At 35.7% G+C, this 24,891-nt stretch overlaps 1 protein-coding gene across 10 annotated transcripts in view; it reads left to right on the top strand.

Annotated features, from left to right (window-relative positions):
- The window catches only part of ABCC9 (ATP binding cassette subfamily C member 9), a 148,627-nt gene that overhangs the window by 12,513 nt on the left and 111,223 nt on the right, over positions 1–24,891 (top strand). For 7 of the 10 annotated variants that reach the window (XR_009565464.1, XM_030841322.2, XM_060306184.2 and 4 more), the window contains 9 exons: positions 7,357–7,523; positions 8,576–8,818; positions 10,892–11,086; positions 13,302–13,454; positions 13,969–14,124; positions 15,295–15,429; positions 17,683–17,845; positions 22,000–22,040; positions 22,965–23,107. Coding sequence is in view for 9 of the 10 variants with exons in the window: in XM_030841322.2 (XP_030697182.1) it covers positions 7,357–7,523; positions 8,576–8,818; positions 10,892–11,086; positions 13,302–13,454; positions 13,969–14,124; positions 15,295–15,429; positions 17,683–17,845; positions 22,000–22,040; positions 22,965–23,107 (1,396 nt within the window). In the remaining variant the exon portion in view is untranslated. Of the gene's footprint in view, positions 1–7,356; positions 7,528–8,151; positions 8,212–8,575; positions 8,819–10,891; positions 11,087–13,301; positions 13,455–13,968; positions 14,125–15,294; positions 15,430–17,682; positions 17,846–21,999; positions 22,041–22,964; positions 23,108–24,891 lie in introns of those variants that run through there. The other 3 variants (XM_060306185.1, XM_060306187.1, XM_060306188.1) reach the window with 3 other exon arrangements.

A 24,891-nucleotide genomic window follows, 5' to 3' on the forward strand; every position in this document is an offset into this window, starting at 1 on the left:
AGTATGATCCAAGTGTTGTAATTGTTGTTTTTTCCCCCAAGAGCTATTTGTTTTTCTTTTTCCTCATAGTAAATGCTCTCAGCGAGGGTAGGGATTGGAAGGCATGAGAATTCTTCTTTAGTCTCCCATTAAATGTGGAGATGAAGTAAGTTGTGTTATTATAGGCTGTGAAAACTCTATCCCCTCAGGACATCTGATGAGCAAGTCACCCCAGCTAGTTCTGCGTGTTTCTGCCTCTGGTTTGGAGGCCTGAGGCATTTTCCGAAGATCCAAGTCTTTCATGGATGCTGTGGGCGTGTCATACTCTTCCTAGAATTGCTCTTGAGGCATCAGGGCCTCTCTGCAGCGGAGTGTGGTTCACTGCATGCTGAAAACTATACTCTCCTGAGAAGCAGCTGCCCCCAAAGCACAGCCCCTCACATCTACATCCTGCCTAACATTACTTTTTATAAGCCTCTCTTGCCTTCTTGTCCTGTGGAAATCAGAGGCTGTCTAAAGTTTTCCTAATTTTATTTTTTGCTTTATGCTGAAATAAAGAACTCATTCCAAATAGTTACATGTAATACTGTGATCCATCCTTGCATTCCTTGGTGTACACTTTCATATAGAAAGCTGAGGTGAAGTTACAGAACGTGGATTATGCATGGGCTGCAGGGGACTGTGTGTCCTCTAAAATGGTAGGCAGAGTTGTATGTTTTTGTGTGAGTAAATGTTTACAGTTTTCTAAGGTTCATGGATTTCGTTTGATTGTTATTTGATGAAAATGACATTGACTACTGAATATAGCAGTTAGGAAAAGGAATGATTAAACCACACAAATATTATTTTATTTGTTTATCCAGAGGATATTAAAATTTGAAATGAATAAGTGATACGTGCTGATTATTTAATTCTGTGTTGCGTCACATTATATGATTCAGCAAAGGTAATCAAATAAAAACAAGTTGTCAGGGTTCAATATTCATTTAAAAGGCTTGTCCAAGTCAGAATTATCTTAATAGAAAGCCGTTTGGTATAAAATTGTAGGCAGATATTATTACGGAAATCTTATGTAGATGCCAAAAAAAGGCAACAGCAAAAATACAAATAACATTGGGAATTCAATACTCTTGACATTAAGTTTCTGAAAAACTGATGTGGATATAAGAGTTATAAGATGTGATTAGAAAGGAAATGTGCAATTTAATAATATTTTGAAGGAAATGCAGTCAGAATCCGGCTCTAAATTTTTATGTAGATACAAGACAGAGGGCACAATTTGATCATATTTCTGGAAGGACTTACAGGGTTAAAAGCTAGTCTAACTTTCTTCTTATTTTAGGAGAGAAATATTTGGACCTAGAAGAATCACACATGTTAAGAACCCAGAACTAGTAATTTTGTCCCAACATTATATTACGAACATCACCAAACATACAGAAAGTTGAAAGCAGTAGATGAATACTTATTTTTCTACCACCTAGATTCTTCAGTATACATTTTCTTCTATTTATTTTATCAAATATCTACATCTTTCCACTCCCCTATTCATCCATCAATTCATCTTAATTTTTGATGCATTTTAAAGTAAGTCACAGGCGTTGCTATTCATCACTCCCTGATTATTTCAGCATGCATGTTATTAGCTAAAGTTAAATATTTGTTTGCAGTTCTTTTTGTGAGATAAAATTTACATACCAAAGTACAGAAATCTTAATTTGTTAAATGCATACACCTGTATAACCCTATCATAATCTAGAACACCGTCATCATCCGTGAAAATTTTCTTGTGCCCCTTACTAATCAATCCTCATTTTCATCTCTGTAGAGGCACATCTAACCGATTTTTTTCTCACCGTGGATTAGAGTTGCCTGTTCTAGAACTTCACATAAATTGAATCACACAGTGTAAACTCTTCTGTGTAAGACTTCTTTCTCTCAGCATGATTTTTGGAGGGTCACCCATAATGTAATATCAATCAGTATTTTGTTCTTGTGATTGTTGGGTTGTATTCTACTGTATAAATATACCACAGTTTTTCCATTCTCTTGTCAGTAGACCCCTGGACTGTCTTCAGATTTTGGCTATCATGAAAAAAAGCTGCTATAAACATGCATGTACAAGTTTTTTGTGAATGTATGTTTTTATTTCTTTTGGGTAAATACCTAGGAATGAAATTGCTGGGTCATAGGGTAGGTACATAAATGTTTATATTTGTAAGAAACCACAAGATTTTTTCTCAAAGTGGTTTATTTTACATGCTTACTGACAGTGTGTGGGAATTCCAGTTGTTTCACATCCGTTTGAAGATCTTGATTTTCTAATTTAGCCATGCTGGTGGGTGTGTACTAATAACACATTGTGGTTTTAATTTGCATTTCCCTGATGACTAATGATGTTGAACACTTTTGATGAGTTTATTGGCCATTTGTTATTTTTGTGAAGTGCATATTCATATCTCCTGCCCACTTTTTATTGGACTGCATTTTTATTATTGAGTTGTAGGAGTAGTTTGTATATACTAGACACTAGCATGTCATCAGACACATGTTTTGAGAATATTTCCCTCCCAGTCTGTGGCTTGCAAACTCATTTACTTAACAGGGTCTTTTGATGAACAGATTTTAATTTTAATGTAGTATAATTTATTATTTTTTCGTGTATAGTTATTGCTCTCTGTGTCTTAAGTCGTTGCCTTCCTTCAAAATATGTTTCCCTCATATTCTCCTGGGTTTTTTAAGAAGCTTTATACTTTCAGTTTTTATTTTTAGGACTGTGATCCAGTTAAAATTGGTTGTGTGTATGGTATATGAGGTTGGTGTCAAGGTTCTTTTTTTTCCAAATGTATAGCTGTGTTTGAGCACCATTTGTGGAATAGACTTTCCGTTTCTCATTGGATTTCTTGGGGAACTTTGAAAAAATTAAAGCAAATGACTTTAAGTATGATCTATTTCTTGGCTCTATATTTTCCATTCCTTTGATACAGTCATAGATTTTTATGCCATCACTATTCTGTCTTGATTACTGTAGCTTTGGAGGTCTTGAAGTCATGTATTACGATCATACAGCTTGTTTTCTTTGTTTTTCGCCCAAGACTGTTTTGGATACTTTAGTTCTTTTTTATTACCATATACGGGTTAGAATCAGGTCGTCAGTTCCTACTTTAAAAAAAAATTCCTTGGGGGGCTTATGATAGGGATCGCCCTGAATGTACAGAACAATTTGGGGGAGAACTGACATCTTAAAAACGTTGAGTCTCACAATTCATTCTTTACTTTTTTAGGTCTCCTTTCATTTCCTGTAACAATATTTTATAGAGATGTAGAGATCTTTCATGTCTCGTTAAAATTATTATTAGCTTTTTTGTTTTACCACTGCTGTTATAAATGGAAGTGTATTTAAAATTTTATTTTCCAATTGTTTCTGCCAGTGTGTAAAGTACAACAGGTTTTTTATATTGACCTTGTATCTTGCTACCTTGGAAATTCACTCATCACTTTTCATTATTGCTCTGTAAGTTTTTTGGGATTTTCTATATAAACAAACATACCGTCTGAAAGTAGAGACAGTTATACTTGTTTCTTTTCAAACTTTATGCTTTTTTTTTTCTTTTTCTTGCTATATTGCACTACGTAGAACCTCCAGTAAGATGCAGAATAGACATGGTGAGAGTGAAATCCTTATCTAGCTCCTGATGTTAGGGGAATATAATCTTTCATACTTAATTATAAAATTGATTATAGGCTTTTTTTTTTTTGCGGTATGCGGGCCTCTCACTGTTGTGGCCTCTCCCACTGCGGAGCACAGGCTCCGGAAGCGCAGGCTCAGAGGCCATGGCTCACAGGCCTAGCCGCTCCGTGGCATGTGGGATCTTCCCGGACCGGGGCACGAACCCGTGTCGCCTGCATTGGCAGGTGGACTCTCAACCATTGCACCACCAGGGAAGCCCTAAGCTTTTTATATAAGACCTTATCAAGTAAGTTTTTTTCTATGCAAAGCTTTGCTTTCTCAAGGGTTTCTTTTTTTAGTCATGATAAATGTTGAATTTTATTGAAAGACTTTTTCTTCCTGCATCACTTGTAGCAATTATATTTCTGTTGTTTCTGCTGATGTACATTGATTGGTTTTTCAAATGATAAAGTAACCGAGCATACTGGGCTAAGCCATACATTGTCATGATTTGTTGTCCACGCTACGTATTGCTAGAGTTTGTTAGGGTTTTTTACATTTATTGTAAGGGATATTGGTCTGGGTTTTTTTTTTTTTCTCTCACAATAGCTTTGTCAGGCTTTTATATGCTGGGATACACAGATGAATTGGAAAATGTTCTCTATTTCTCTGTTTTCTGAAGGACATTGTGTGAGATTAATTTCATTTCTTCCTTAAATGTTCAGTAGAATTCACCAGTGAAGTCATCTGGACCTGGAGTTTTAACTAAGGAGGGATTTTAAATTATAAATTTATTTCTTTATTATCGACTCTTCAGAGTATCTGTTTCTTCTTATGGCAGTTTTGGCAGTTATAGTTTTTGAGAAATTTTCCTTTGTTTTCTGAAATTACACAAGCTTATTTTTATTTTACTTTTTTTTTTAGATTCAAGGGAAGTTATCTTTATTTTCTTAACTTTTTATTTTATATTGGAGTATAGTTGATTAACAATGTTGTGATAGTTGATAGTTCAGGTGTACAGCAAAGTGACTCAGTTATACATATACATGTATCTATTCTTTTTCAAGTTCTTTTCCCATTTAGGTTGTTAGATAATATTTAGCAGAGTTCCCTGTGCTTTACAGTAGGTCCTTGTTGATTATCCATCTTAAATATAGCAGTGTGTACATGTCAGTCCCAAACTCCCTAACTATCCCTCCCCCTCATCCTTCCTCCCTGGTGACCATAAGTTCATTCTCTAAGTCTATGAGTCTGTTTCTGTTTTGTAAATAAGTTCATTTGTATCTTTTCCTTTTAGATTCCACATATAAAGAAAATTTCTATTTCATCTAAGTTTTTGGATTTATTGTCATAAAAGTTGTTCAGGATATTCCCTGATCATACTTTTTAAGTACATAGGATATGTAGGGGTAACTCTTCTTTTATTCCTAATATTGGTAAATCTGTGTTGTTTTCCTGATCAGCCTAGCTGGGGACTTATGAATTTTCTTGATCTTTTCAAAAAAATCAACCTTGTTGGATTTGTTCATTTTCTCAGTTATTCATTTTCTATTTTATTGCCTTTTTACAGTTATCTCTCATCTTTTTATTTTGTTCATTGTTATTTCCTTAGCTTTTAAGGTGGAAGCTTAGGTCTTTGATTTTGGACCTAATTTTTTCTAAAATAAATATCTAAAGCCATAAATTTTCCTCTAAGTATTATTTTAGTTGCAATTCTTAATTTTTTAATCTGTAGTATTTTCCTTATAACTTAGTTGAAATGTTTTCTAATTTCCCTAGTGATTTCTTTTTTAACATGTGGTTAATTAGAAATGTATTTTTTTTACATCTTTATTGGAGTATAATTGCTTTACAATGGTATGTTAGTTTCTGCTTTATAACAAAGTGAATTGGCTATACATATATCCCCATATCTCCTCCCTCTTGCATATTGTTTAATTTCCAAATATTTGGAGATGTCTAGATATCTTAGTGTGTGGAAAAATCCAAAGGTTACCTCCATTATCTCTGCCTGGTGTTCACACTCTGTATACTTTGAGTGTGAGTGGACCTGTGACTTGAGTGTGAGTGGACCTTGAGTGACTTGAGTATGAGTGGACCTGTGACTTGCTTCCAGCCAATAAGGTTTGGCAAAGATGAAGATACCAAATCTGTTGAGACTGTAGCCCTAGTCCACGCCTGGATTGCAGCCTTGATTCACAGAAACTGCGAGATAATAAATGGGTGTTGTTTTAAATTTCTAAACCTATCGTAATTTGCTAAACAGCAATAGAAAAGTCAATATGCTTATTCTTGATTTTTAATTTAACTTCATCGTGATCAGAGAACATTCTTTATATGATTTCCATGATTTTCAATTTATTGCTTCTTGTTTTCTGAATGAGTATACAGTGTGTACGAGTACCATGTGAATTTAACAATAATGTAGATTTTGCAGAGGTGGTGTATTTTTATAATATTAAATATCAGTCTTATACATATAAAGTAGTTCAAGGTGGTTGATAATGTTCAGACTTTCTAAATCTTCATTAGGCATATGTGTATTTTTTATTGTCTTTATGAAAAATGACACAGTTATCATAATTAAAAGTTTAAAATTTTCTGATAATACTCTGTCTTGAAGTCCATTTTATCTGACACTAATATAACCACTCCGGGTTTCTAATGCTTCTTGTTTTCATTGTATAGCTTTTTCCACCCACTTATTTTCAATCTACTGTTTCTTTATATTAAGGTGAATCTCTTTAGATAGCACATAATTTGGTCCACTTATTTGTTCTAAATCCATTCTGACAATCCCTGTATTTTAAGCTAAAAAAAAAGATATAAGTTTCTATGCCAATGTTCAGTTATTTCTCTCTAAGGAAGTTGTGATCACCCTTAAACTTTCTGGTTTTGATAAGTGCTGTCCAAGCGGGATTGTCTTATGTGTATTTTAGATTTCTTCTTGCTCATCTCATATTCATTTGTACTGAGCTTTATTCAAAGTTCAAAGTATACTGGATCCTTGACGACAGATTTCTAGGAAAGTCTGTGCTTTCATCTCATATTTCTGCAAAATGCTGGCGTGGTTATGAGATGATATAGATCTCTACTTTTCTGACCTACTTGTGGTCTAGTTTGCTCTATAGGATCAGTGTTCTTCTCTATGTACTGTGGATGCCTGTGGTGTTTTAAACCATTTGGGTGAGAAGAGTCACTTACTTACCTGAATTCTGATCAGTAAAGCAGAAACCCTATTACATTGCTACATAGATTCCATAATAATTCCAGGATAACACCCCTGGCAATTGCAACATACTTACTAATGGATAGGTTACACAGTTTGTTAACTCTTTATATAATCAGGACTTCTTAAAAAACAAGACCAAAATATAAAGTCAACTTTAAAGTCTATAGAATTAATTACATGTTAAGTTCTGAAGAGTATAGTCTGTCCTATTTACATGTCTTCTTATATCTGCACATCTATCCCACATAATCAGAGTGGAAGCACTAATATTTTAAAGTCATTATCATACTTCCAATTCAAAACTCCAAAAGTACACTAAAGCGTATCTGTTGTTTTGTTAACAAATAAAATTATCTGGAAATAGAATATCTTAAATTGTCTTTGTCAACACTGTATGTATATTGAAATTTCAGTGAAGCTTTAAAAAATAGCAGTGAAAGATTGTATCTTTTCTTTTTACTTTTTATTTTTTCAGCTTTATTCCTGTATTGGGTAATGGCCTTTATCACGAAAACCATAAAGTTGGTCAAATACTGGCAGTCTGGTTGGGGCGTATCAGACCTGCGTTTCTGCATCACAGGCATAATGGTCATTTTGAATGGACTCCTGATGGCCGTGGAGATCAATGTCATTCGCGTCAGAGTAGGTATCTAGTGATTTTTGTATAGTTACTGGAGTTCAAGACCTGAATATTAAAAGATCATTGTCAGTTAAGAATCAGTATTTAAGAGGATAAACAGTGAAATATCATCTATGTGTATAAATATAAAATTGAACTAATTACTAAGTTTCAGACCATTAATGTTCCCCAAATCTCAGTGTGACCCTGGAATCTATTTACTGTATTCATTCATAAATATTGATCAAGTGCCTATGATGTGCCAAACATTATGCTGCGTCTATATTATAGATGAAACTGTTTTCATCAGGTAGTTCCATCATCCATGATTGGTCCAAAGCAAACCTGGCTTGATCAAATTAGTGTATTCGTAGAGATTTTGAATGGAAAAGAAGATAACCTAATCCAGTTTGCTCATTTCATAGGTGAAGAAACTTCCGTAGGTATAACTCTAGCTTTATAGCCAAAGTAATATGGTCAAGTCTCATACCTGGTCTGTGATTACAAACCTGTTGTACTTCCCGCCACATAACGCTGCCCGTTATATAGTGTGATATACTGGTGACTGAGTTTTCAATGTTCATTTTCCGTCAGAGCACTCTGAATTTGCTGTGAATGACAAGATACATGTTGCAATGGGTAGTGGAAACAGCGAACATTAGCCAGACCACAAATTAACAGAGTGACTCAACAGTGGTGTTGATAACACATGTAAGCAATCTGCACGATGTAAAAATATTCATTTAGTTGAATCTACCACTAAGTATCATGAAATATCGTGAAAGGATATCACGAAAGATTGATTTTTAGTGATAACTCTCTTTTAAAGGGGTAATTGATTTTTAGCATTGGCCCAAGTGTATTAAGTGTGAAATTCTGGAATTTAATTAGAATGTAGTCACAACGAAAGGGATTTTTTTTTTCCTCAGAAGGATATTTCAGAAAGGGATGGAAAGAAGTATGAAAATATAAATTTTGGCCTCATGAAATGAAAATGTGGAAAAGGTTAAAATTTTATTTTTAGTATGTGGAAAAAGAGTTAGGTTGTTATCCTGTGGAATTTTTCTTGCCACAGAGATATGTGTTCTTCATGAATCCTCAGAAAGTAAAGCCTCCTGAAGACCTCCAGGATCTGGGTGTGAGATTTCTTCAACCGTTTGTGAATTTACTGTCAAAAGCAACATACTGGTGGATGAACACGCTCATCATATCTGCTCATAAAAAGCCTATTGATCTGAAGGCAATTGGAAAATTACCAATAGCAATGAGGGCGGTAACAAATTATGTTTGTTTGAAAGATGCATATGAAGAACAAAAGGTAAGTTAGTATCTGTTTTTCATGTCCGTGATTGTAGAGAATGGGCCTATTAATATAAAGGCACTAAGCTTAAATAATACCTACAGTTAAGGAAGAGCAGATTTTCTCAATCTGTCTTTCCCAGTAGTTTTGAGTCATGTTAACTGGGCTGCTGAGAATATACCAGTAGAGCCTATGAAATATGGTGTGTGAGTTGCCCAGTCACTACATGAGGAGGGACAGAGAGAACACTGTCTTTTCTCTAGGACCAAATAGAAAGTAAGAATGAAATTCAATAATTGTGTGTGTCTAATCCTTGCCACCATATATTAATAATTCATGGAATTTTCATTGTCTTTTTTCAGGTATCTTGTCAATAATTTTGTTATTTAAAGGGAAAGTATCCATGAATAACTTTTGAGAAACTAAAACCCTTAAATTAATTATTAATTAAAATTTGGATTCTGTATTTCAAAATTGGGGAACTAAATTAAATAAAGGGGCATCACCTACCTACTCCATGTATCATGCTACCTATCTGGCAAAATTGGTTTCTTCTTGTACTTTCTCTGGGTATTTATAATTGCTTTTAAAAATTTAAATATCAGAACCTTTGGATATTTTCAATTTGTCTTGTTATCATTCTGAGTAGTTCTGTGTGATAGCCACCGTGGAAGATGTATTTTATATTGCTATCACCTACAGATATTATTGTAATTAAAAATAGGAGTATTTACACCAACATTGGAAGGGAATTGGGTATGATGGATCAATTAAAGAGTTTTTGGCTGTTCTAAATCAAGATCAACAAAGCATTTATGGTAAATGATGAAAATGACCTCTGTTTTGTGTCAAAAATGTGTGTTATGAAATTAATGTTGCAGGAAATGGTTACTACAAACGAACCTGAGTCACCTCTCTGGTTTCAGCTCTGGGAAAAGTATTGCATAATATATATATATATTTTTTTGCGGTACGCGGGCCTCTCACTGTTGTGGCCTCTCCCATTGCAGAGCACAGGCTCCGGACGCACAGGCTCAGCGGCCGTGGCTCACGGGCCCAGCCCCTCCGACTGGGGCACGAACCCGTGTCTCCTGCATCGGCAGGCGGACTCTCAACCACTGTGCCACCAGGGAAGCCCTTCATAATATTTTAAAAACTTCTTTTCTAAAGCAAAGATGAACGCTATAGCCTAAGCATAGCTTAAATTTTCTGACTGCTCTTTATAATACAGAGTCACTTGAACTCAGTGTGTTAATGTCTTTTATCAATAAACTTTAAAAAATAACTGAATTATTCATCTCACAGGGAGTTGAATATGAAACACGATTGAACTGTAATGCATTGAGTTAGCTTCTTTGCCACAATGAAGAAACTCTATCTACTTCCTCTCCAAGATGTAATTATAATTGTTCAGGTCTTAAAATCTTTTCAGCACATGATTATAGAAGTGTGAAGCCATGAGTTGGCTAAAGCAAATATGCCATTCTTCATTCTGCATTTCTTTGAGGAATAACTAGGAAACACAAGTCTAATGTAACTTTTAAAAAATTATCGACCCCCATTTATGGCGATGGGAAATACCAGGAGAAGAAACAATTTGAAGTTGGATGATCTCTTTTGTTTAGCTTGTAACTTGATAGGTGAATCTCTTGTGATCTGGTGACTTCAGAAATCTTAACTAGACTGTCAATAACCTGGACCTTTGTATTTTACTCTTTTCTTTTCCATAGTGTTATTTGGTAATATTCATGACAAATTTATTCATCTTCTAAATCAAAGGGAATTAAAATTAGTTTGGTCTTAAGAATTTGGGGTCATCCTTTGACAACGAAAAATAATACAAAATGTGTGAAAAACTGGCCTGGTTACTCTTCATTCTCTCTAGTTCATTAAAACACATTCAGTAGTTATTGTTTACAAAGGATGCAAGGATACCAGACTCTATGTACCATATTGAAAGGGATTCAGTAACATTTATTTTTAATCTTTTAAAATATAAGAAATATTGGAAGAGATGTCCATAGTTCCTAGGATTAATTGCTGCTCTATTATTTTATTATGGTTCCTCAAGGTGTTTATTTTTTCTTTCAGAAAAAAGTGGCCGAGCATCCGAATCGGACTCCATCTATATGGCTAGCAATGTACACAGCTTTCGGGAGACCAATTCTACTTAGTAGCACATTTCGTTATCTTGCTGACTTACTGGGTTTTGCTGGACCTCTCTGTATTTCTGGAATAGTTCAACGTGTGAATGAAACCCAGAATGGGACAAATAACACAACAGGAGTAAGTTTGTGGTGCTTTTGAAAGGAAACATATTATTGGCAAATTTCTTTATACTTGTTACTTTTTTAAAATGCAGTTTTATGAGCCATTCAAACAGGCTTATTTACAGAGAATTGAATGCTTTTTAAAAGAAAGAAAACAATAATTTTCCTTGTAGAGAAAAACATGAGTGTATGTATTCAATGAATGGATGTGGCCAGCAAAATTATTTCTCAGATTCAGAGACTATAAACATTTAATAAGCGTTTACTGTGTGCTGGAAACGATGCTTAGAAATTTCATATTGATTATTTTATTAGATCTTTATAGCAATTCTGTAAAGAATTTTCATGCATGAGTACATGAGGGTGGCTGAGTCACTTTTTTAGAGGCCTATGACCAATGATGTCGGCAATGTGATTTGTAGTATGTACTTTTATCTTTTCCTATATAGTAAAAGCCATCATCCTGTTTCACAATTATCAGGGCCAGTCACATTATACTTTTATTAGATATTATGTTACTGTTGGGGACTATATAGTATAAATTATTTGCTGTTATAAATTTATATCTTGTATTTCCTGTTCTTAAGAAAGTCTGCATCATGAACTTCCCACCTAGTTTCTTTCTAAAATAAGAGTTGATTTCCCTAGTTTCACATATAGAAACTCTAGTCCCGATGAATCAATTTTCCTTTTCTATTCTCTCAATCTAATTTCCTGTCCTCTTTTCTTTACCTTTTTTTTTTTTTTTTTTTTTGCGGTACGCGGGCCTCTCACTGCTGTGGCCTCTCCCGTCGTGGAGCACAGACTCCGGACGCGCAGGCCCAGCGGCCATGGCTCACGGGCCCAGCCGCTCCGTGGCATGTGGGATCCTCCCGGACCGGGGCACGAACCCGTGTCCCCTACATTGGCAGGCGGACTCTCAACCACTGCGCCACCAGGGAAGCCCTTCTTTACCTATTAAAATTGTACACATTTTCAAAGCCTGCAGTAAATGCTGCATCTTCGGTGAAACTTTTTCTGCTTGTCCTCGTTGGAATTTGACTCTCCTTGGTACCCTTCTAACACGTTGTTCACTTTGCGTTGACACTTACCATAAATGCTATTTATAATGAAGCAGGTTATTTATGGATATACTTACCTTTCTAGGTTGTGAGCTCTTTTAAACAGAGCAACTAAGAACAGTTCCCATTTGTGCCCACAATGCTTAGCCCAGTTCCTTGCATATATTAGTGCTCAATTGTAATAGAGGTGAACCAGATATTTTACCATTGAATACACGTTTGTGATGTTTTGTCCCTAGTAGCCTGATTTACATACAGATATCGGAATTCCACATAGAATTCCATCATCCCTCTCCCTTACACATATTAACCATGTATTTTTCTGAGAAGGAAGACACTTACACATTTGTATGTATCCCCAGGAAAGAAGAGGAAGGGGACCAGAAGTAGAATTTAACGGATCTAAACCATAAAAACTGAAGAGTGCCCAAATTGACATGTGTTGATTTGAGTGTTGCTTTTCCCTTACTTCTAACAAACAAGTTACCATATGCTAGTTACAAACAAAAAGCAATCAATCTGTATATTCTTATGATGACTTAAGTCATAATCTGACTAAAACAGTTTTTCATAAGTTGTGTTTTGTCACTGAAAGTGTCATGTGGGTGAAATAAATAGCCAAATTATGTATTTTATAATTTATTTCATTATATGAATTTAGATAGATGAAGATCAGAAAAAGTCAACTCTGTAGAATTATTTTAAATTAATAAGGCTATGGAAATTGTATTTTAGTTTCATTGGTCTTGGAAATTTTATTTTTGTCCCATTGGTCTTTCTGACCAACTCTCAGCTTCTACTTCTAAATTACAGTCTAAACTAACTTCTATCTTGGTTTACTATTCTCCAGTTAACTAAGGTAGACTATATCTTTGTAGAAAATGTATTCAACTTAAAAAATTTTTAATGTACCTTTTTTCCTACAAATGCCTTCAGGCATTTCCAGCCATCTTAATCATCAATTTGGGAATTTTTACATTGAACTGGTTTGTATTTGTATCTGTGGATATTATGAGGAAAACCCAAAATTGCCTTGCTGTGGCTCATTCCATCGCTGTACTATAGACATTGAATTTTTATATTTAACAACCATGTATTGTTTAATGCATGCAAACTGTATACCAGTATATGAACAGTTTTAATTTATATCTTTTTTTCTTTTGGGGTAAGACTTCAGAAACCCTCTCATCAAAGGAATTTCTTGAAAATGCCTATGTTCTAGCAGTTCTTCTGTTCTTGGCTCTTATTCTGCAAAGGACATTTTTGCAGGCTTCCTACTATGTAACCATAGAGACTGGCATTAATCTCCGTGGAGCCCTGCTGGTACGTACAAGCTTTGAATGATCTTGGCCTCTTGAAAATGCCACATACCATCCAGTGATAGGAATGGTAGAGGCTTCAGTTTAGTTTTTTCCTTCCATTTTCACTGTGATATTATGACATCAACACTTCTAGGATCTAATGAATAAAAAAGAACCACAGAGCTAATTAATAAACCCACTGAGAATTAAAAATAATACTTATAATAATATATTAAAATATTTTGAAATCTTGCATTTATTTATTTCTGTTACTATTTGTTCCAGAGATTATGTTTAAATTTGAATATATGTTTAGGTTATATCACAAGAAAAAATAAGTTTCTCTTTAGTTGAGGACTGAAAGTAACAATACTGAAATGAAAATAATGGTTGACTTAAGAAGATGGCATTATAGGGTTTTTCTCCTTTTTTTCAAAAATTTTTAAAAAGTTATTTTTTTCAATGAAAATAAATAAGCATAATGTTGATTATTAAGTTTAGAGCTTCAAGTACATTTCTTTTTTTTTTTTTTTCAGGCCATGATATACAATAAAATCCTGCGGCTTTCTACATCTAATTTATCCATGGGTGAGATGACCCTGGGTCAGATCAATAACTTGGTTGCCATTGAAACCAATCAACTCATGTGGTTCTTGTTCCTGTGTCCCAATCTATGGGCTATGCCTGTTCAGGTAGGTCAATATAAGTAAGATTCTTATTTGCAGAGGAAAAAAGAACAAGAAGATATCAGTTTTAAAATTTATTGTTTGTTTTTTCATTTGTAATGGAAATCCAAATCCATGTGCATATCATTCATAGTGCTTGGCACAAAGATTTAGAATATGCTATGTTTTATTTTATCAAAATGTGTTTATACACAGATCAACTAGGTAGCTGCCTACATGGTGTAATTTAAAATGCATCAAAAATTCCAGGCTGCCTCTAAATGACTGCATCAGAGGTGACCTGAAGGGAATTTTCATTTTGATTGGAATTCCCAAAGAGCCTAATTGATTAGTCACTAAACTAATGTGCCATTGCCTCCAGAAGGTCACTAATAAGCTGTTATCATTGGCATATAGGCATGGTTAAAGGCTTTAACTGTATGGATACAATTCATTAGTTGACATCTTGAGCTGTGATAAACTGAGCTATTGGGAAATTGAAAAAAAAAAAAACAACAAGAGAAGATAACAGGGTTAAAACCTGAGTTTTAAGAAAAGAAGAAGAAGGTGGCAAACCGGAGAGGCTAGGCCTACATGGTTCAGTCTTCAGTTTGGGAAATAAATTTAAAAAGGGAAGTAAGGTAAGATGGGGCACCAACATTAGCTTCTCCACGGTTTTAGTTAGACCTACCCTTTTTGTCATTAAGTGACTTCTGGGGTCATTGAGGAGCTGACGAGCTCAGATCACTTAGTCCACAAACAACTATCTTGTTCTCTTACATAATGATGCTGGTTCTTACTTTCTATCCCCCTTGCCTTGAAAAGCTAATACAGTTCCAAGAGAATATGGGATGTTAAATTTATGGCGGGTGACAACATTTTCTAGAAAAATTTTGTGTTCTTTTAAAAATTTGAAGCCTGTTTCAGGTTGAAAGCATCCTTGGGACCCCTCTGCAACTTCGTGCAGTAAATTGGTTCGGTACCAGTTGCACACATCATGACACTAAAAATAAATTCCAGCTATTTAGCCTTCGCCAGATAAATCATAGTAAAACTCAGCTGTCACAGTTGAGCTGACTTCCAAATACACTTAATCTAATAATTAAGAAACACTGTAATTTCACTAAAAAAATCCTTTCATGCAGTGGTCCCCACACCCCTATTCTTTTTCCCCTTGCCTTGTATTTTCCCTGCTAGATCATAATGGGCGTGATTCTGCTCTACAATTTGCTTGGGTCCAGCGCGTTGGTTGGTGCTGCTGTCATTGTGCTCCTGGCGCCCATTCAATACTTCATTGCTACAAAGTTGGCAGAGGCTCAGAAGAGCACTCTTGTAAGTAACATGTTTTGGAAACTTTATTAGGAAAATCTAGTCATGCGGTTTTATTTTTAAAATATAGGAAATTAATACATACCACTCAGGATTATTTGGAAATCATTTTATTTCATTTCAGTTCTTAGGCAGCAAATGGGAAATTTCTGGGCTGCTCAACAATTTTTAAAAGTGGATTTGACATCTAAGACGGAACGGTCTTAGACTGTAAATGCAAGAATCCCAATGCCTGATGTTTTCACAAGTCATGACGTGATGAGGCTTTGGATCTTCTTGTAGGTCACTTACCTATACTTACGGGTACTAGAGAACGCACTTATGGGTACTTTAGATTACACGTACATTGGATGTCAATTACTGACATGGGAGAAATGGATCGAGGAACAAATAAAGGGTCAGATTTGGCGCTTCTGAAATTAAATGTCCCTAGGGTTGAATCAGACCATGTGATGAGCTATGGAGTTACACTGAAGTGTTTCAGTGGCAGCTGCTCTGCCTGAGTATGTTCGTGGTCAACTTGGCAAGCAAGAAAAAGCTTCATTATTGACCCTTTCTGGCTTCAATTTGCCATGAAATCATTTTATTTGAGCAAGAATTGGCTTCTTTTAAAGAAATATTTGCAAATAATAAAATTGTTGACAGCATGTTTAGAAATAAAGTTTGATTAAATATGAGCAAGGCGGTCTGTAAATCAGGCGTGAAGTGTAGGGATGCTGCCACTGGTGGACTGTTTCCCAAGTTGGTGTTTCTACCGTGACAAGCAAGTCTCATGTCACACAAGTGGTTTTTATCACTTGTTTTTCTGCCGCTTCTGACGAGGTTCCTTATTATTTCTGTCTGAGCCATCTACCCTCTTTACTCCAGGACACGAATACAGAAAGGTGTGGAAGAGGGACACAAAGAGGGGATATGACAAACCAACATCTGACTTTCATTTAGCCATTCATACTGATTCGTTCACTCACCAAAGCAGTCATTGATAGGCCCTTAAGACCCTCAAGAGACAAAAGGGTGAATAAAATCAGATCATTTGCTAATGCCATTTGCAGCAACATGGACGCAGCCAGAGATTATCATACGAAGTGAAGTAAGTCGGCGAGAGAAAGACAGATATCATATGATATCACTTATATGTGGAATCTAAAAGATGACACAAATGAACCTATCTATGAAACAGAATCAGGGACATAGAGAACAGACTGATGGTTGCCAAAGGGGAGGGGTTGGGGGAGGGATGGAGTGGGAGTTTGGGGTTAGCAGATGTAGCATTTATACATAGAATGGATAAACAACAAGGTCCTACTGTAGAGCACAGGGAGCTATATTCAATATCCTATGAGAAACCATAATGGAAAAGAATATAAAAAAAGAATGTGTATATGTATAGCTGAACCACTTTTCTGTACAGCAGTAATTAACACAACATTGTAAATCAACTATACTTCAAAAAAAATCAGATCATTTGCTGCTTTTGCTTCCTCCTATCAGCCTTTTGCCACTCTGCGGATCCTTTTGAGAGATCACAGGTGATATTGCACTTTCCTAGTAATTCTAATGTAAGATTTGGAGGAAACTGAAACAGTTGACAAAAGAGAGGCTTTTGGGTCTGCTACACATCTCTTTACAGTTAATCCGAGTGGTTAGCAATCAGTACCTCTAAGTTAGGCCTTACACAAGAGCTTGCGAAGAAGGAGGTGGAGATTTCTTGACGTTAAAAACAATAGGCTTGGTTTCAATAAGTGTCTCATGAAGACTCAGTGTGAGCACACACAATACTGTACCCTCACATTCCCAGATCAGAAGCAGACTGACTTTTCTTATATTCATTGTTTCTCTTTTCCTAAGTATGAGGGATAGTTCTGAGGGGAGAAAGAAATGATTCAGATATTAGAAGGAGCCATTGGAAGCCTCTTTATCATTTCCCTACATGTCTGTGTGTGTTATCTGCAGATATTATTCAAGGAAATCATGTGAAACTTAAGAAACTGCTTTTATTTAAACCAAAGCAAGAGAGGCATAAACAGTTTTTTTAGGTGGAAAGAAATTTGAGGCCGTCTCATTCAACTCTTCATTTTCACACTGGAGGCAGCAGTACAGAGAGTTTCATTGCTTCTCCCGGGAATCTCACAGCCATCATTAGACTCAGAGCCAGGCAGAAATCACGCTCTCCTCAATCCCTATCTAGCGTGTGGTATTGCCTCTCTGATTCACTTGGATGCAGCTTGCATTGTTTTTTATTCCTTTCTTTTATAGGATTATTCCACTGAGAGACTGAAGAAAACAAATGAAATACTGAAAGGCATCAAACTTCTAAAGTTGTACGCCTGGGAGCACATCTTTTGCAAGAGTGTGGAAGAAACAAGAATGAAAGAACTATCCAGTCTCAAAACCTTTGCTCTTTATACATCACTCTCCAGTAAGTTGCTGTTGCTCTGAGGACCACCGAAAAACATGTGGTCTGTTCACTTTAACTTGTGATCATTGAGGCATTCTGGGCTTCAGAGGAAGCCCATTTATTTTCTCCATTTGTGTGGTCCAATAGCCGCTAGCCACGCGAGGTTATTTAAATTTAAAGAGCAGAGTTAAGACAAGCTAAGAGTCAAGTAGACCTGAATTCAGTTCTTTACAAATGTGTGTCTTTGCCATGTTACTTGACATCCGAAATCCTTGGTTTCTTCATCTGTAAAATGGGGATGGTGATGATTAGTAGTACTGATAATTGAAACCCTCTTATCAGTTACAGTTGGGATGCATCGTGGGTTTTCAGTAAACATTTATTTAAATTGATTTGACTGTAATACTGTTGATCTTCTTGTCCCCAGACATCCTTAAAAATTATGTGAGGTTGTCTTCCCTGTCTCTTTGGGAGTTTATGTTATTATGTTTCCTCGAAGATTGCATGTGAAATGCCAGTTTTGAAAATTGAGGAGAAAACAGTGTCAGCATTTCCAGTTGAAAGAAGCCAAACTGCATTCACCTAAAATCCTCTTTTCCAATACACTTTCAAACCTTTTTAAATACAAAGCATTTTCTCCACAACTCTAATTTTTAAAAAGCAATTGCTACAAAAATATTATTGTTTTTTTTCTCAGAGAGTGACACTGAATGCTCTCAAGAATAATGAGTTCGTGTTAGTACAATTCTTCTGAACTTAGCCAAACTACTCTCACTAATATTTGATTTAGTTTGTGTGTCAGTTTTGCTCATTTCTATTGTTCCCCAGACCTTCAACAACTTAAAGTTTTGAAGGTTTATAGATTGTTTCCTTTGAATTCTAAACTACTTGAGTCCTTAGAGATTATAAACATTACTTTTGTGAAATGGATTTAAGGAAAATATTTGGTTTATATAGCTCATTTATTCTAGCCCTAATGCTGGATACATTAGAAATGAAATGGGGAGGAGATTTATCTTCCAGCTCCGCACCACTGCTAATATGGTGTCAAAACGCTAGAAGATGGAATGATTGATATTCACTTGCTTATATGATAGTGCTCTAAGCTGCTGGCTCCTACAATATATTTCTCTCTGCAGTGGACTGAAGTTCTCGTGGCGAGGATGGATACAGCCAGAAATAATGATGATAATAATGATAATAACAAAAATATATTGAGATACTCAGCCAATTATTGCCATAAGTAGCTTTACATATATCGTCCTGTTTAATCCTCACAACAGCCCAGTGATTTTGATTCTTTTTTTTTGGGCCATGCCACATGACTTGCAGGATGTTAGTTCCCTGGCCAGGACCAGGATCGAACTCAGGCCCCAGCATTGAAAGTGCAGCGTCCTAACCACTGGACCGTCAGGAAATTCCCCAAAGATTTTGATTCTGTTATTACCTTCATTTTGCAAATTAAAAGATTAAGGTGGAGAGAGCTTAAGTAACTTGAATTTCCCCCAAATCATCCAGCTACTAAATGGCAGAGGTGGGTTGCTAACTCTCCTTAACCCAGTTATGTAAGATTTGGGTTGGTTTTTGAAAGTCAGAGACAAAAGAGAAGAGGACAGAGGAGGCCATACTGAAAAGAAATACAAGAAATCATGATGGTGAAAACGCATAATCATGTTTTTATGATTATAGGCAGCAGGAATTCTTGTATCAGTCGTGTAAAGTTCCACTTAACACCACTTCCAAGTTTTCCGATTTGGTTACGTATGGCGTTGGTGGTGGTGAAGAGCTTCCAGTATCTGAGTTGAATGGACCTGGCTCTAAATCTCAGTTGTACCACTTCATAGCAGTATGGCTTTGACCAAGTTACTATTTCTATCCTCCAAGCCTCAATTTTTTCATGTGTGACAGTGGAAAATAACAATCTCTACCATGTAGGATTGTAGTAAGGATTAGAATAGATTAAGGAATGCTGCAAATGTTGATTGACTTGTTGATTGACTCTATTCCAGGCACTACCTCAAGGGCTTCCTACTCATTGTTTTGTATAACGCACCTGGCAAGTGGGCTAATGTTCAATAACCTCCCTCAGTTTCCTCCTCTAAAAATTGGTGTAATAATAATACCTTTCTCACAGGTATATTGTGAGGGTCAAATGAGGCAGTGGACGTGGCACTCTTCTGTCACTGTTAAAAATATTTTGTAAATAGTATTTGCAGAGTACCATAAGTTTAGACCAAAAAAAAAAAAAAAAAAAGAAAGAAAGAAAGAAAAATGTCAACTGTATAACATAGTGGTTACTGTTGGGTCTTAGAGTGCAGGCTGATCTGAAATGAAATCCTGCCTCAGCAACTGGTCTGCTATACATCCTTGGTCAGCATTTGGTGGCGTCTTGATTTCCTCATCAGGAAGTTGGGCAGTATTAAGCATACCTGGGGGAATTAAATAAGATAATGTATGTAATGTGTTTAGAAAAGCACCTGAAACATAAAAGCGCTCAATCTGTGGTATCGGAAAATATTGAAAAGCAAAGTTAAACAGGATAAATACTAATAAAACTGAAGATCCATCTCTATGATCAGTGTTCTTGCCACTGGAGATCGTATCTGAGGGCAAAAGAGATTCTGTTAAATCATTTCCTAATCTCCACTGCCAAATGGTCATGTGCTGTTCATGAATTTCATTTTTTGGCGAAAGACAAGGATACGATTTTATTTTTTCTCTCTTCACTTTGATAGAGTTTTATATGGAGAAGTGGGAAGAACATGAAGCTTTTGACTAGAAAGGTCTGGGTTTTATCCAAGCTCTGTCATCTCCTAGTTTGGAATCCTGCCTGTTACTCATCTTTCCTAAGTTGTTTCCTCATTATTGCGCAGGGTAGTTGTAATCATTAAATAGGAGAAGGCACTCCCATCATACCTCAGTAATTGTGAGTTGTTGAGTAGTGGCAGAGTGAAGTGGTGGTGAGTACGGTCTGAGGAGCCCAGCTGTGTGACCTCGGGCGTCTCATCCTCATCTTTATGATGAGGTAGGAAGGGTCCCTGATAACCTGCACTGGGTGCAGAGTGCCAAATAAATAGGTTTTAGTAAAATAGCAACTGCTCTCACTCTTCCTCATCAGGAGGAGATTACTTATTTAAAGATATTTAGAATGAGTTATAAATCATGATGTGGAGGAAAAGAATGAAATACACTTAGGAAAAAAAGGTAATAATAGCCAGAGAAAGGTGAAGACAGAAACATGATTATTCATCTGGACTGTTATGAGTCTCAGAGCCGTGTTTGGATTGCTGGTACCGTACAAGAATTCAGATTTGATAGCTAAGCCACCTCTGGACCTTCAGAAGCACAGGCTGAGTCTGTACACAGTGGTAAGGACAGTTCATGAGAGCAGATCATGAGAGCTGGTGATAGTTTTTAGATGGACTGTCTTCTGAGCATCAAGAAAACTAGATTATAGTTCTTGCTCTGCCATTGCCTGGCCCTGTTACCAACAATGCAGTTACTTTTTGGTCCTCCGTTCCTAAAACTCTATGGTTTATGACAAAATAACTACAAATCATCAACTTGGCTTTTTATTTTTCCTATTACTTCCAAATGCTAGTATTTTAGCCTAAGTATGAGTTTTTCTCATTTCAGTTCTGCATATTATGTTTATCAAGTGATAGTGCAATATATTCCTGGAGAGATATTTAAACTAGCAGAGGGTCCAGGATATGGAGCTATTTTATTAAACAAAAGGTCTATAAGTGAAAATTAATATCACTGCTGGAAGGAGATTTTTCACGTGATGTCAAATTCTTTTTATCTGTGTAATATCCCAATTTTTATGTTTTTAAGTTAGTTTAGTGGACCAAACAAAATACAGACCGTGAATACTCTGAAGAATGCATATGTGTTAAATTCTAATAACTTTATCTAAATTTTGCTCTTTGTAACATTTCATAAAAAAAATAATTTTTCACATTTTCTGGTTAAGTCTCACCTATCGGAGTTCACAACTGTGAACCAGGAAATACCAGCTGGGAAATGTTTGTGGACTCAAGACAAAAATGTTAGTTAATGTACTTGGTCTTTCCTGTCTTCAAGGAAAGTTAGAGTAATAATTGATGATTAATTAAAGTTACTGAAATGTCTCACAGTTCACTGAAACTAATGTATTTGGTTTCTTTCCACAGTCTTCATGAACGCGGCAATTCCCATAGCAGCTGTTCTTGCTGTAAGCCACTTTTCCTTACCTTAAGAAATGGACTTAAGTCAGTGTTCAGAAATGACTTAGGAACAAGAATGAGTGGGTGGTAACATATATTACCTCACCTTCAGTTTTCTCTTTGCTGTCTCCATCGTGATAGTTCTAATCCGGGGTTTCTCATCCGTGGCACTGTGGACCTTTTTGGGCCCAATAATTAATTCTTTGTTGTGAGAACCTGTCCTCTGCATTAGGATGTCTAGCAGCATCCCTGGCTTCTTATTAGATGCCGTTAGTACCATCAAAAATATCCCCAGACACTGCCAGATGTATCCTGGGGAGCAAAATTAGCAGAGGTTGAAAATTTACTGTCCTAACCTCCATGACCTGGTTCCTGGACATTCTTACAAGATAGTGCTAGACCAACAACTGGAAAATGTTAAATGATTACATTATATTTCAAACAAAAAGGACAAACCCAGGAACTAGTAATATACTTAGAAATATTTGTAAACAAGTCTGCCTTGGACACCATTGTTGGCGATTTTAGGAAAGATCTACAATAGAGACCCTAAAACATTGGAATGTTTCCTTTTTTCTCTCAGAAAATTTAGTATTGGTTGGAAAGAGCCTGAGTAGGTGTTAAGAACTCTGGATTCTCTCATGGTTATTCCCCCATCTCAGTAATCTGACAGAAGTTAATTTTCTAATCCGTCAATAGAATCTGTTTTGCCCCTTTCACAAGTTTACTGCTAGAATGAATGTAAACCATTAAGTACTCTACCAATAGCAAGTGTTATTTTTCTTAGGGAGTGATTCGGATGAAGTAATTGTATTATATTTTTCAGAGTTGCAATGGACATATTGGCATAGTAGAATTTGTTAGGCTTGTAAAATTGAACAAGTATTTGTGAACCTTTCTCTAGCTTTCTCTAAAATCCTTTCTATGCACAGACATTTGTGACGCATGCGTATGCCAGCGGGAACAATCTCAAACCTGCGGAGGCCTTTGCTTCACTGTCTCTCTTCCACATCCTGGTCACCCCTCTCTTCCTGCTCTCCACTGTGGTCAGGTTTGCCGTCAAAGCCATCATCAGGTATGTGCTGGAATGTCTGGAGTTCTTTGCTTGATTATAGAAATGCTATCTGTTCATGGTAGTAAGTTAGAAAAAGTATCAAAAGAACATCCAAATCACTGCCCAGAGATAACTTGTTAAAATTTTGGTATGCTACCTTTCAGTCTTTTATCTATTTCATATAAAAATAATTATTCTAAAATAAAAATTTTGAACTTTGGAGGGTTAATTTTCCCCTCATTAAGACCATAATACATTACGTTTATTGGCTACATGCTATTCCATTGTTGGGAAGTATTCTAATTTACTTAATGGTTACCTCTTTCTTAGACATTTAGAATGTTTCTGTTTTCACCCGTGTAACATAAATAATGTAAATTACATTTGAGAGAAGCATCTTTTTATCTTTAAACTTTTCTCTGATTATTTTCTAAAGTCAGATTTCTAGAAGTGGTGATACTTGTTCATAGATGCATCTTCTTAATGCCCTTGATGAGTATGGCCATGTTGTTTTCCATTGAAGGAGACGTAGGTCAAAATGTGTACAGATTTTTAAGTTTTTTGTAATGAATATGGCCATAATATTTTCCAGCAAAGCTGGGCCAGTTTATGTTTTTACCGGCAGTGATGGAGAATGTTCATATCAATACATATTTTCTGTTTTAATTTTAGTTTAATTTGGCCCCCCCAAAAAAAATCCAGGCTCACAGTCTCTGAAAATGGAAAAAAATTTGCAAAACTGAGTGCAGTGTTTTGTTAATTTTAAGTGTACTTCTGTAGGTTGCTAAGCAGTGTAGACTTTATCTCAGAGTCACAATTTCCCATAAAAATAGACGTGGTCTGATAATGACCATTTCCCCACCATTTTTACTTGTATTATATAATAAATATGTTACCATACTGTATTATGCTACCCTGTATGTGCTATAGTGCTGTAGCTATGTTTCAGTCTATATTATAAACAAGGTAGTCTTAGAGTGGTATTTTGCTTTTTGCTATAAGGTCTTATAAACCTTATAAAACCTCAGCATGTTTCATAAACAGTCATTATCATATTTATATCTGGCCTTTGAAAGAAATGCCAAGATGTTTCAATACAGAAGGAAAATTGAGGCCTTAAATATACTAAGCATAGTGTTGTCATAACAGCAATGTAGAGCATCTATTGTAAGGTCCTTTAAAATGAAATACTTTCCCAATGTCTATGTATTGTTAAGCAAACTATTTTTTAATATTCAAGATACCAGAACCTCTAGTTTTAGGCAATCGTTTATATTGGCTTAACAAAGACTTAATACCAAATATCATTAAAATTCATATACCTTATCTTACTATAAACCAAGTTCTGATTTTTTACACTAATACCTTAACAAGATTTCGATCCTATTCTGTAAGATATGCTGTTAGTAACAGATTCTGGAGCTGTTAAGAGTTTAAAGCTCAGGCCCTCTGACCTCATCTGCCCTCATTTTCTTATTGTTCTGACTTCTGAAACACTTGTACGGATCACTGACTGATTTCTGTAGCACCACTTCCAAATTAGGCAGTGCTCTGGAAGGGAAGCGACTTCAAACAATAAAACTGATAAATGGCCAGAGTCTGCTATTTTGGTTCTTATTTTCATTTTCTCCACTTAATAGCTGTCCCTCTCATGGTTGCCTTTTTAATTGAATTTGACTTTGTGCTACAAGTCAAATAGAAAGCAGTTGATAACTAAGAATAGATCAGTCCTCTGAAATCAGGAGGTTACCAAGCACCGAAAGGACTTTTAAGAGTTACTGTGAAAAAAAATTAATAAATCTAGG

The sequence above is a fragment of the Globicephala melas genome, chromosome 10, assembly GCF_963455315.2.
Source record: "Globicephala melas chromosome 10, mGloMel1.2, whole genome shotgun sequence".
In the NCBI taxonomy this organism is placed as follows: domain Eukaryota; kingdom Metazoa; phylum Chordata; class Mammalia; order Artiodactyla; family Delphinidae; genus Globicephala; species Globicephala melas.